General features: G+C 52.7%; 1 protein-coding gene across 1 annotated transcript in view; it reads left to right on the forward strand.

The window, feature by feature from the left end:
* The first annotated feature begins 7,352 nt into the window (after nt 1–7,352).
* The window catches only part of TG (thyroglobulin), a 247,711-nt gene continuing 242,783 nt past the window's right edge, over nt 7,353–12,280 (forward strand). Inside the window, exons 1-4 of the mRNA XM_055313866.1 lie at nt 7,353–7,419; nt 8,501–8,609; nt 10,378–10,475; nt 11,880–12,083. Of these exons, the coding sequence (XP_055169841.1) occupies nt 7,353–7,419; nt 8,501–8,609; nt 10,378–10,475; nt 11,880–12,083 (478 nt within the window). The remainder of the gene's footprint in view (nt 7,420–8,500; nt 8,610–10,377; nt 10,476–11,879; nt 12,084–12,280) is intronic.

Raw genomic sequence — 12,280 nt, forward strand, 5'->3', positions numbered from 1 at the left:
ATGGAAATGTAAAGGACCGAGAATAGCTTAAGCAATTTTGAGATAACACAGGACAGTTTCCCATTAGAGGGCTTGTCACAAAGCTACAGTTATCCACACGGTGTAGAGACCGCAAAGAGAGACGTAAATTAATGGAACAGAATAGAAAGACCAGAAATAGACCCAAAAAGTTATGGGCAGTTGAGGGTCTGTCGCTCCCCATCCTTGCCAGCATTTGGTGTTGCCAGTGTTTGGGACTTTATCTGTTCTAATAGGGGTACAGTGCTATCCCGTTTTAATTTGCATGTAGGTCCTCTGGCACCATTTGTGGAAAATATTCTTTTCCTTTGAATTACCCAGCTGCCTCTGTTGAAAATCAATTGAAGGTAATCATGCAGATTTATATCTATAGTCTGCTTTCTCTTCCCATTGATCTGTGTCTGTCTTTAAGCAATACCACAGGTCTTGATTACTGCAACCTTGTAAGTCTTGGAATCAAGCAGTGTAAGTCCTCTAATTATGTTCTTTCTTAACTGTTTTTGGCAATCCCAGTTTTTTTTTTTTTGCATCTTCATAAAAGTTTTAGAATCAGATACTCAACTTTTAAAAACATGCCAGGATATTGACAGGAATCGCCCTGAATCTACGGATCAATTACTGTCAATACTTGAGTCTTTTGATCCAAGAGCATGATGTAGTTCTTTGGTTCAAGATTTCCATACTGTTTTCTCAGCAATGTTTTGTAGTTTTCAGTGTTTAGATTTTGTACTTTTTGTTGAATTTCTAAATATTTAATTCTTTCTTCCTGATACTGTAAATGGAATTGTTTTTTTTCAACTTTATTTTCAGATGTTTAATTACTAGAATATAAATAAAATTGATTTTTAAAAATATCTTTATGACTTTGTTAAACTCACTTATTAGTCTTAGAATTTTTGTATATTAATATTTTCTGATGAGGAGACTAAGGAAACTTCATAGATACATGGAATGTAAGACCTGGATTGGATTCTGGAACAACAGCAACAGAAGGACATTAGTGAAAAGCTGGTGAAATTCATTGAAGTCTGTAGTGAATAATATATCGATGACAATTGCTTGGTGTGATAATTGCAATACGATTGGGTAAGATGTTAATATTCATGAAATTTATTAAAGAGGGAATTGTACCACTGTTCCAACCTCTGGATAAGTTGAAAAACTGTTTCAAAATAAAAAGTAAAAAAAAAATTAAGAGAAAAGGAATAAAACTTAATGCAAAGTATGGACTTAGTTAATCATAATCTACAAATACGGGATCCCTGGGTGGCGCAGTGGTTTGGCGCCTGCCTTTGGCCCAGGGCGCGATCCTGGAGACCCGGGATCGAATCCCACGTCAGGCTCCCGGTGCATGGAGCCTGCTTCTCCCTCTGTCTGTGTCTCTGCCTCTCTCTCTCTCTCTCTCTGCATGACTATTGTAAATAAATAAATAAATAAAAATTTAAAAAAAAATAATCTACAAATACTGCTCCAATAATTGTAACAAAGGCACCACGCTAATGCAAGATGTTAGTAATAGGGGAACCTGTGGAAGAGGAAGACAACTTTCTGTACTCAATTTTTCTTTAGATCTAAAATTGTAAGGCCTATTATAAATTTTTAAGAGGTTGAAGAGAAAAGAATGTGAAGAGATAATGTTTAGAGAAAGAAAATAATTCAGTGAAATTATTACAAACCTACAGGCAATTTAAAGTTCCATCCTTGAAATACTCTGTCTCTAGGAGTCAGGCTTGCCCAGGAAATCAAGGAGGAAATGCAGTCATTAAAAAAAAAAAAAAAAAAAAAGACACTTTGATGAAATCAGCACAGGAGGATTGGAAGATTGAAAACAAACTTTAGAAGACAGGAGAACCAGAGAATACGGTGTGGGAGAAAGGGCTGAGCTCTCAGAAGGGCAGGCAGGCCTGATTTCAAATGGACAATGGGGCTTTGAAGACCAGAGCAGGTGATCAGGTCTGGAAGTGGAGCCACATGGGAGATACGATTGCTTTGAAAAGAGCCACTAGAGAAAGCAAGAGCATCTCAACGGTTACCAAATCGCAGCCAACTTGAAAAGATTGGACCAGGCTGCGCTCAGATCTTGGCTCTCTTGTTGGATTTCTCCAAAGAGAAGGCTAAGGATCACAGGACTATTGAGAAGTTCCATCCTAGAGCCACAAATGGAGAGCCCCGCGTTAAGAGTGAGGGGGAAGCATCGCTTGAACGGGCCGCTGTATAGGACGCCTGCGGAGAATCTAGACACACGTGAGAAGACGGGACCAGAAGCATCAGTCCAGGACCACTGGCCCCACAGAGGGAGGGGGTTCATCACTGCCCAGCTGGGGTGAAACTCCCATGCCCCACGTGACCGTTCTGTCCCTGTCCTGGCAAGAGGAGCTTGGAGCCTCCTCGCAGTTTGACAAAGGTGGAATTCTTAGGGTCCCCAAGCTGGCCTTTGCTAGCACGGGTGGAGATAAGCCACGGTTTTTATCCATGAGGTTTGTTGGAATTGAACAATTACTATGAAAAAGTTTTTATCTTGCTAGGACGCCCCTTCTCTGGACCTTTGGCTCAAGAAGCTTTTCTTGTGGCTTTTTTGGGGTCTGTGCTTCTTGGCGTCTCTAGTTGCTGGCTTTTCCAACACCCAGTCGGAGATATGTGAGGCAAAATACAATCCAGGGAGCTTACTTCCATATTGTTCCTCTGTCCTAAGGTTGCTAGCTGGCTGTCTTCTTTCTGCTTGTCAACATCATCATTTTCATCACCATCTTTTACATTTTATTTTTTTTAAGATTTTCTTTATTTATTCAAGAGACACATAGAGAGAGGCAGAGACAAAGGTGGAGGGAGAAGCAGACTCCCTTTTCTGACAAGGGAGAGCCCGATGTGGGACTCGATCCCAGGACCCCTGGGGTCACACCCTGAGTGGAAGGCAGACGCTCAACCACTGAGCCACTCAGGTGCCCCCATCTTTTACATTTTAATATTAATATCCAAGTGTTTCAGCTGTGCTTAGCAGAAGAAGCAGGGAAGGGGATCCCTGGGTGGCGCAGCGGTTTAGCGCCTGCCTTTGGCCCAGGGCGCGATCCTGGAGACCCGGGATCGAATCCCACGTCGGGCTCCCGGTGCATGGAGCCTGCTTCTCCATCTGCCTGTGTCTCTGCCTCTCTCTCTTTCATTCTATGTGACTATCATAAATAAATAAAAATTAAAAAAAAAAGCAGGGAAAAGTAGGTCTATTCCATCTTTCGAAGCAGACGTCAGGTACCAGGAATTCTGATGATTCTCTGGTAACCCAGAAGGAGGGAGGTGACTCTGAGTCACTGGGTGTGGGGGTGGCATGGTTCCCAGCAGCTTGGCAGCAGGCTGGCCTAGGGGAGAGGCCGCAGCTGAGGGATGTCAGAAACGGGGACCCCTGATTTTGTTACCAAACTCAGGTCAGTTTGCTCCTTGGTGTGAGTTACCGGTAGAGAGGACACCAGGTGGAGCCGTCAAAGGCAACTAGAGATCAGAGATCGTGGGGAATCACTTCCAAACCTGTGACTCCCCAGCAAGGGTGAATGGGGTCCTTTAATTAGGGTTAGGATGATTAGATAGGGAAGCCTCGCCAGGGTAGGGAGGGAGCCCATTAGGTTGCACATGCGTCTTAAGGAAACCTGCCTGCACCTGCTTTGTAGGTGACCCTAATGAGGCCTGCTTTCCTCCGTGGCCGAGGATTTTAGCATTATAATGACGTGGCGCTAACTACAGCTCCCTCCAGGCACTCTGGGTCCTCCTGCTCAGGCGTGAGGCCCGCTTTGAGCTCACACAGGCCTGGATGCTCCACGTGCTCCTCAGTCTGTTCCCATCTTGGGGTGCTCTGCCCCTGGGGTCTTAGACAAGAGATGAGCTGGGAAGAAGAGCCTAAGAAAAACGCGGCTCAAGGGTCTGGGTACCAGCAGATGGGCAGCACAGGTCAGGTCTCGGGGTCCAGTTGGAGAGGATGCTGGCTTTCCAGGCCTTTCCTCCTGTATCCCAGTTACCCCCCGTCCCCCACATCTTCAGTAAGCCCCACTCGAATCAGGGCAGGGAGGAGCCCAACAAGGGCTCTGTGGTCATATTTGGGGTCTGTTCTGAGCGTCCCAGAGTCCCTGGCGTGAAGCAGGCGCGGGTTGGAGAGGAGTCGAGCCGGCATCCCCGCGGAGGTCCACGTGTCCCCCCACCTGTGCCCCTACCTGTGCCCCCACCTGTGCCCCCACCTGTCCCCCCACCTGTCCCCACCTGTGCCCCCTGTCCCTCACCTGTCGCCACCTGTCCCCCCACCTGTCCCCACCTGTCCCCGCGGCCGGTGCAGCGAGGCCCGCTGAGTCACGATGAGAAGTGTGCAGGGCCCGGCGCCCGCCCAGCTCCGCGCTCTGCTGCCCGCCCGAGAGAAGCACCTCTCCTGGGCCCCCTGCGCGCACCCCTGCAGCCCCTGGGCGCCCCAGGCTCCCGCCCCCCCGCATTCCGGGCTCTGGGGCGCTGCTGCTGCTCCCACAGCACCTGACCCGGTGGAGCAGGGCAGCGGCCGGGCCAGTGGCAGTGACTCAGCACCTGCCCTGGGCCTCCAGGGAGCCTCTCAGCCTCCCCAGCTGGTGGGGTTCGGTTCGGGTGGGCAGGGTGACCTGTGCTTCCAGAAGCCATGACCCTCCTCCTGAGCGCTGTCAGAGGGGCAGGAGCGGCCTGACACTGGGGCACAGCGCTGCGTCACCCACTCCATCCCATCCCCATCCCATAGGCACTTGTCACCCACATCCTCACGAGAAGATTAGATATTTTGGGGAGACACACCACATTCACAAAAACTTTTTTAAAAAAAGATTTTATTTATTCGTGAGAGACACAGAAAGAGAGAGAGAGGTAGCTCCATGCAGGGAACCCGACATGGGACTCGATCCCGGGACCCCAGGATCACACCCTGGGCGGAAGGCAGACCTGTAACCGCTGAGCCCCCCGGGATGCCCTCATTCACACATTCTTATCACGGGCTTTTGCTGTGACTGTTTTATTGTTGGTTAATCTCTTAACTGTGCCTAATTTGGGAGCTAAACTTTGTCATGGGTGTGTGAGTACAGGGAAGAGCGGTAGAGAGGGTGTGGTGCTCTCTGCAGGTTCAGCTGTCCCCTGGGGGTCTTGGAACGGATCCCTGGGGATAAGGAGGCATCTCTATATAGGGAAGAGGAGCTGCTGGCCCCCAAGTGAGGGGTGTACATTGACCCGTGTCAGGGGGGCCAGGTAGGGGAGTTTTTCTTGTCACATCTCCTTTTCCAGTAAATACCAACACACTTTGTTGCCTTATCTTTGCCTGAAATCTAAGTCTCATTTTAGTTACCCGCCCCCCCACCCCACTCCCCTACAGGGTCTTCAGGAGCTGCCCATGGGCTTGACCTACAGAACACCTGTGCTGCAACTGTCCATCGCCACCCCTGCTGCTGGAGAAGCAGCCGGCTGAGGGCCGGGGTGGGCGGCCAGGCCTGTAGCTAGTCCAGGGCTGGGGGCACAAGGAGGTGGAGGCGGTGAGGAGGGCTCAGGCCCAAGGCATGGGAATGATGGTTTGATGATAGGATTTGGAGGCTGCTGAGAGGCGAGTGGAGAGGTTGGGATGGCATTTGGCTTTGCCATGAGAGACGTAGCAAGGCCTGGTGAGGCACAGCGTGGGAAGAAGTGTCCAGGAGCTTGTTTTGGGACATGTTGAATTTGAAATGGGCCTGGAGCTGGGGCTGAGGCTGAGGTTGAGGCTGAGGCTGAGACTGAGGCTGGGGCTAGGGTTGGGGCTGGGGCTGGGGCTGGGGCTGCTGCTAGAGCTGGAGCTGAGGCTCTTGAGTGTTACATTATGTATTTTGTATCCTGAATATAGTAAAGATGAAGGGAACCAGGTTTTAAGCACTTCACATATGTTAACTCTTGTAACATTCAGGGCACCTCTACTGGGTAGTAGTGTCCACTGTTCTGCTGTTGGGACCCTCCATCTTCCTCCTGGGTGCACGGAGCAGGATCCTCCTCCCAGCCTGTCCTGCCCTTCCCCTGGCCTGGGATGACCTCCCTCCAGACTCTCCCCAGCCCTCCTCCCACATAGGTGCCAAATTCTCAGAGTTCTTCCTTGTGGGCCCACCACCCCTGCCCCCATCTGTCACCAGCACCTCACCTGCAGGGTGCCCTGCGGATCCGTCACTGCCTGGCACCGTATCATTTGCAAAATGAGAAAAATCAGTGGTATTAACTGTTAGCTTCTCTGGAGCACGTACTCTTCAGTGTCCCATTTATTCCCTTCTAGCAACCGCAACAAGTAGGCACACAATATTATTCTCTTTTTAGTTCTGTTTTCTAGAGAAGGAGACAGGGGCTCAAGAGGACGGGGTGATTTTGCCATGGTCATGCAGGGAAAGGAGAAAAGGAAGGAGCCTGGTTTTGCCAAGAGACAACACACTGCTTTACAGTCTCTCTGTGGACGACACAGTGTCTGCTGCCTTTTGGTGGGGGATCCTGACGTCCTGGGACAGAGGTGAGGGGAGAGCAAGTATGGATAGGAGTGTGTGTGTGTGAGTGTGTGTGTATGTGTGTGTGTGGCTTCCCTCACTAAAACTCTTACATTCCATACTCCTGGCTTTGCCTGTTCCCTGCCATATTCTCATTGCCCAGCATGGAGTCCACTGTTGTGGTGCTCTGGGAAATGGAAGGAAAGAAGGGAGGGGAAGGGAGGGGAAGGGAAGGGAAGGGAGGGGAAGGGAAGGGAAGGGAGGGGAAGGGAAGGGAAGGGAGGGGAAGGGAAGGGAAGGGAAGGGAAGGGAGGGGAGGGGAGAGGAGGGAAGGGAGGGGAGGGGAGGGGAGGGGAGAGGGGAAGAGAGGGCAAGGGGGAGGGGAGGGAAAGGGAAGGGAAAGGAGGGGAAGGATGGAAGGAAAGGGAAGGGAAGGGAAGGAAGGAAGGAAGGAAGGAAGGAAGGAAGGAAGGAAGGAAGGAAGGAAGGAAAGGAAAGAAGGAAGGAAGGAAGGGAAGGAAGGAAAGCTTTTCTCCAGAAGGGTTGAGCCGGTTGCCCACAGAGCCATAGAGCTTTGGCCTTCACTTGTAAAGATGGATTTCAAAGCCACCTGACCCCCGTTCTGCTCCACAGGGCCTCAACAAGATCTCGTCCCCCACTGGCCACATGAGTGTCCTCAGAAGGGAGCAGATGCAGGTGGAGGAGCCCCTTGTGACCTGCAGAGAAAACAGGGTAGGCGCCGCTTCGCTGAGTGCCCGTGGGAGGGGGAGCTGGTGCCCGAGCAGCTCTATAAAGGCTCCCTGGCCAGAGCCTGGGGTGGGCAGTAGCTTCCACCCCTTCATCCCCAGAAGGGGCTGCAAAATGGCCCTGGCCTTGTGGGTCTTCAGTCTGCTGGGCTCAGCCTGCGTGGTGTCAGCCAACATCTTCGGTGAGTTATGAGCCCAAGACCGTGGAGCAGAGGGTCTGGAGGGGGCTTCCAGGCCACAACTCCAATGGTCTTGTCCCCATGCCTCAGGACATTTGTGGCCTCATTGAATCCCCACAATGTCCCGAGGACGACTTTCAGATGAAGAGACAGAGGTTCAGAGAGGCGGACTGATTTGCCTTGAGGTCATGGAAACTGTGATTCATGGAGAGTAGATGGGAAATCAGATCTTCCTAAGTCAGTTTTAGCTCACCCCACCCCATCCTTTTTGTGAATGTTGGCATCAACTTTTTTTTATTTTATTTTATTTTATTTTATTTTATTTTATTTTATTTTATTTTATTTTATTTTATTTTATTTTATTTTTTTATTTATTTATTTTCTTTTTCTTTTTTTTTTTTTAATTCCCTTAGCTATCTCAGGCCGAGGTGATCTATGTGAGGCATTTGAGAAGTAGTCCGCAGGTAGCGGGGAAAAAAAAAAAATCCACCTGTTCAGTGAAATAGACATAACTTAGCCACTTGCTGGGTGACTTTGGATAAGTCTAAGCTTCAGTTTTCTTGCTGGAAAAGTAAGCCAGTGACACTCCTCTTCTGACGTGGTTGTGATTTCGGATAAGCTCCTGCATGTCACATGCGCTCTCAGTGGAAAGAATGACACAGGGGAATTATTAATGAGTTTGCATCCCTGACCTGTGCCAGGGAGGTGCCCTGCTCATGGGGATGGCTTGATAGATCCAAGAACACCTTCTTCCTGGTGTTCGGTCCTAACCCCCCGAGTCTCGGGAGAAGGCGGGGTGTGAAGGTTGACTTTGGATCCTGCTCGTGCCAGCTGTGTGACCTTGAGCGGGTTATTTTCACCATCTCAGGGACACAAGGGTGAAGGGCAGACATCACTTCCCAGGAGAGGCTGAGGGTTAAACGGGCCAATGTCACACTTAGAAACGCATCAATAACCACCAAACTGGAAATTAGAGCCTAATTGTTGATGGTGATGCCAGAAATACAGCCCAGGAGAGGATCTGTGCTTTGCTACTGGAATCCCATCCATACTCTTCCCTGATGAGCTGCTTCCCTTTCCCCAGAATACCAGGTGGACGCCCAGCCTCTGCGTCCTTGCGAGCTGCAGAGGGAGAGGGCCTTTCTGAAAGGAGGAGAGTATGTTCCTCAGTGCACGGAAGACGGCAGCTACCAGTAAGACTCCCTCAGCCCTGTGGACTCCCGGGGCCCTAAGAGACCTTAAAGCTTATCTCATCCCCACCCGCCCCTGCGCTGTGCCCCCACTCACCCCACATGCATGGCATGTGGCCACTGTCACTTGGGGGGCTGCCCACCTCTGGGGCTGATTGACACAGGATAATCTGACCCAAGCACCCCAGTCCCTCGTCATCCCAGCTGGGACCAGGCACTTCCCTTCGTTTCCTGCCCAAACTTTCAGTATGATTGCTTTTTTTTTTTTTTTAAGATTTTATTTATTTGTTCATGAGGCACACACACACACACACAGAGGCAGAGACACAGGCAGAGGGAGAAGCAGGCTCCATGCAGGGAGCCCGACGTGGGACTCAATCCTGGGTCTCCAGGATCACGCTCTGGGCTGAAGGTGGCGCTAAACCGCTGAGCCACCTGGGCTGCCTGTAACTGCTTTAATAAAAGGGGTGGGGGATTGAGGCTTCAGTGCCGCCCTCTCTTTCACCTGTGGCCTTGAGAGGTCAGTGATGGGGGGAGGCACGAGCTGCCCGGACTTCAGGCTGCTGCTGCGCCTCTGAGCCCAGCCGGGGCCAGCGATCTGGGCCATGCGCCTCTGTCCCTGCCGTGAGCTCCTCTCTGGAGGGGGCTTCTGGCTGCCCTAATGTGAACTTGCGTCCCAGACTGGCCCCCAAGAGTGCAGTGATAATCTCGACTCCCCAGCAGAACACACGGGAGTCCTTTGTGTGGGCTTGGATGTTAACTCCCCTGCGCTGTGTCAGTCACATTGGACCAGGGGAGCCCCATCTGTGGCTGTGTTCTGGGAACCCCCTGTGAAACATCCCTGCCTGCCTTCATGGTCTGAGTCCTTCCCATGCACCTAGCAGCCCCCTTACACACTCCCAGGAGGGCAGCGACACCATGGGCCGGCCACTACTGGGGCCTTGGGGACGTGTGGAATGGCACAGGACGTGGCGGGTGGCTCACCTGTGCTCACCTTGTTCATGTGGCTCCTCCCATGCCACCTGCAGTTCCAAGCACCCTGGTCCTCCTCAGGGAGCTTTTGTCTTCATCTGGTGCACCTGTGACCTTCTGCCCCTAGAAGGATGCTTGATCATCTTGTTGGCCTCATTGTGGCCACTGCTTGCCGCAGGCCACCCACAGATGTGCCTCTCCGTGTAACCCCGGCCCGAGGCTCTGCTCTCCAACACTCCTGACTTTACCGGATGTTTTTCCTGGCCCCGGACCACTTAGCCCAGCCCTGGCACCACTTTTACCCTCCACAGTGGTGACCGTGTGGCAGCCACACAACAGGGTGGCCTTGTAGACCAGATGTCTGGAGGGTGAAGGGCTGAGATGTCACAGGGATGAGCAATTCAGGTAAAGGCTGGCTTTGGCCTCTGTCTCCCACCCCTCTCCCCTCCATGTCTCCCTAATTTAAAGGAATTAAAACATGGAAGAGGGGATCCCTGGGTGGCTCAGCGGTTTAGCGCTTGACTTGGGCTCAGGGCCTGATCCTGGAGTCTCAGGATCGAGTCCCGCTTCGGGCTCCCTGCATGGAGCCTGCTTCTCCCTCTGCCTGTGTCTCTGCCTCTCTCTCTCTCTCTCTCTCTCTCTCTCTCTCTGTGTGTGTGTGTGTGTGTGTGTCTCATGAATAAATAAAAAAATCTTTTAAAAAAAAGTGGAAGAATGGAAAAGACGAGGGACAGCCTGCTGGGTTGCAGCTTGGGGCCCCTATAATGGAGTCCCTGTGGTGTGTCCCTCCTGCCTGCAGGACCGTCCAGTGCCAGAATGACGGGCGCACCTGCTGGTGTGTGGGTGCCGACGGCGTGGAGGTGCCCGGCAGCAGGCAGCCTGCTCGGCCCGCGGCCTGTAAGTGTGCATGGGGGCAGGGAGGGAAGGAGGGTCCCTGGGCCCCGGGCTGCCAGAGGTTGCCCTTCCAATGAGGATGATGATCGCTCACTCCAGGCCTTACTTCCTGCGGGACTGCCGTGAAGATCCAGGGGGCCGAGCACACCATTTGTTCAGCAAACAGGTGCCGAGCTGGCCTGGCTCGCCGGCCACATGCCTGGCGCTGAGGAAGCCACAGGGCCAGACCTCCAGGGCTGCTGGAAGCAGAATGAGGCCCCGGACACACCGAGTGTTCTCTCACCTCAGGTGTTTGTAAAATCTGAGACTTAGGTGAAAACGTCCCTGTTAAAATAATTATTTGAAAAAAAAATAAGATAAAATAATTATCATTATGAGTAGTCAAAGGAACACAGCCCCCTCCCCCCTCCCCTGTAAAGCATGTCAGTGCTGAGCCTAGAACACAGGTTGGGGAAGCTGGTCATCTTTAAATGGTGATATCGAGCCTGGAACCAAAGCTCTTCTTTAAGGAGAAAAGCTCAGCTTCGGGCACCAGTTGTTTGCCCCAAGCCTGTCTAGCGGGGGGGGGGGGGGGGGGGGCGGTGGGCGGAGCAGGCTGGCTCCCAACAGGCTCCTGCTGAATGCCCCTCGCCGGGCCGGGCCCTCACTGAGCTGTCGTCCCTTGCCTATTAATAGGAATGTAGGACCTGGCTCCCAGGTTTTGTTTTTTTTTAAGATTTTATTTATTTATTCATGAGAGATACACGCAGAGAGGCAGAGACACAGGCAGAGGGAGAAGCAGGCTCCCTGCGGGGAGCCGGACATGGGACTCAATCCCAGGGATTGGACCTGGGATCACGACCTGATCCTAAGGCAGACGCTCAACCGCTGAGCCCTCAGGCGCCCCACGTCTTGCAGGTTTTAAGGTGCATGTGAAACGCTGGGCACACAGTAGGTATTCAGCAGGGGCGGTGACTGTCATGGTCACTAATCCTCATTGCTGAGGAAGGCGGTCGAGTTTTAGCCCTGCAGAGGAGGAGCGAGGCCCAGAGCAGTGCAGGCTGCAGGGCATCCCCAGGGATACACGGTGAGGGTGTGGGCAGGGGTGTGGTGAAGCGATGGGACGAGCTGCGCACAGCCAGCCGGCAGTGCCGCGCCACCTGCCCCCTGCAGCGCCCGTGCTGCGGGCTGTACGGTGTCCCGTGGTATGCGCCCTTCCCTGACGAGTGTGCAGGATGCAGGAGAAATCCGGGGTAGAGCCAGGCGGTGGACACACTGGTCCCAAACTTGCCACCAATGCTGAGGAGCCCCGCAGGCTGGGCCTGAGGTCCCCTTTTCACTGTGGGTGGGAAGGACACGTCCCCATCTCCGGAGTCCGACGGTGGGGGGGGGGACCTAAAGCTCTGATGCTGCCCCTTGCACCCTCAGGCCTGTCATTCTGCCAGCTGCAGAGGCAGCAAATCCTGCTGAGCGGCTACCTTAACAGCACCGCCACATCCTACCTCCCCCAGTGCCAGGAGTTGGGGGGTTATGTGCCCGTGCAGTGCGACCTGTGGCAGCAGCAGTGCTGGTGCGTGGATGCCGAAGGGATGGAGGTGTACGGGACGCGCCAGCTGGGCAGGCCAGCCCACTGTAAGTCTCCAGAGCCCTGGCCCCCCGACATCCCCCATGGGCTCAGCTCCCTGCACATCACCAAGACTTCGTCAGGTCTCCCTGATGAAAGGCACAGAGCCTGGCCCCCAGTGCAGAGAATGAACATTTTAGGGAGGCTGCACCCCTCCTAACATTGCCCTGTGGGGGATGATCAGCATCTGCTGGCTGGTGGTTGG

This window comes from Nyctereutes procyonoides, unplaced genomic scaffold (assembly GCF_905146905.1).
Source record: "Nyctereutes procyonoides isolate TBG_1078 unplaced genomic scaffold, NYPRO_anot_genome, whole genome shotgun sequence".
In the NCBI taxonomy this organism is placed as follows: Eukaryota; Metazoa; Chordata; class Mammalia; order Carnivora; family Canidae; genus Nyctereutes; species Nyctereutes procyonoides.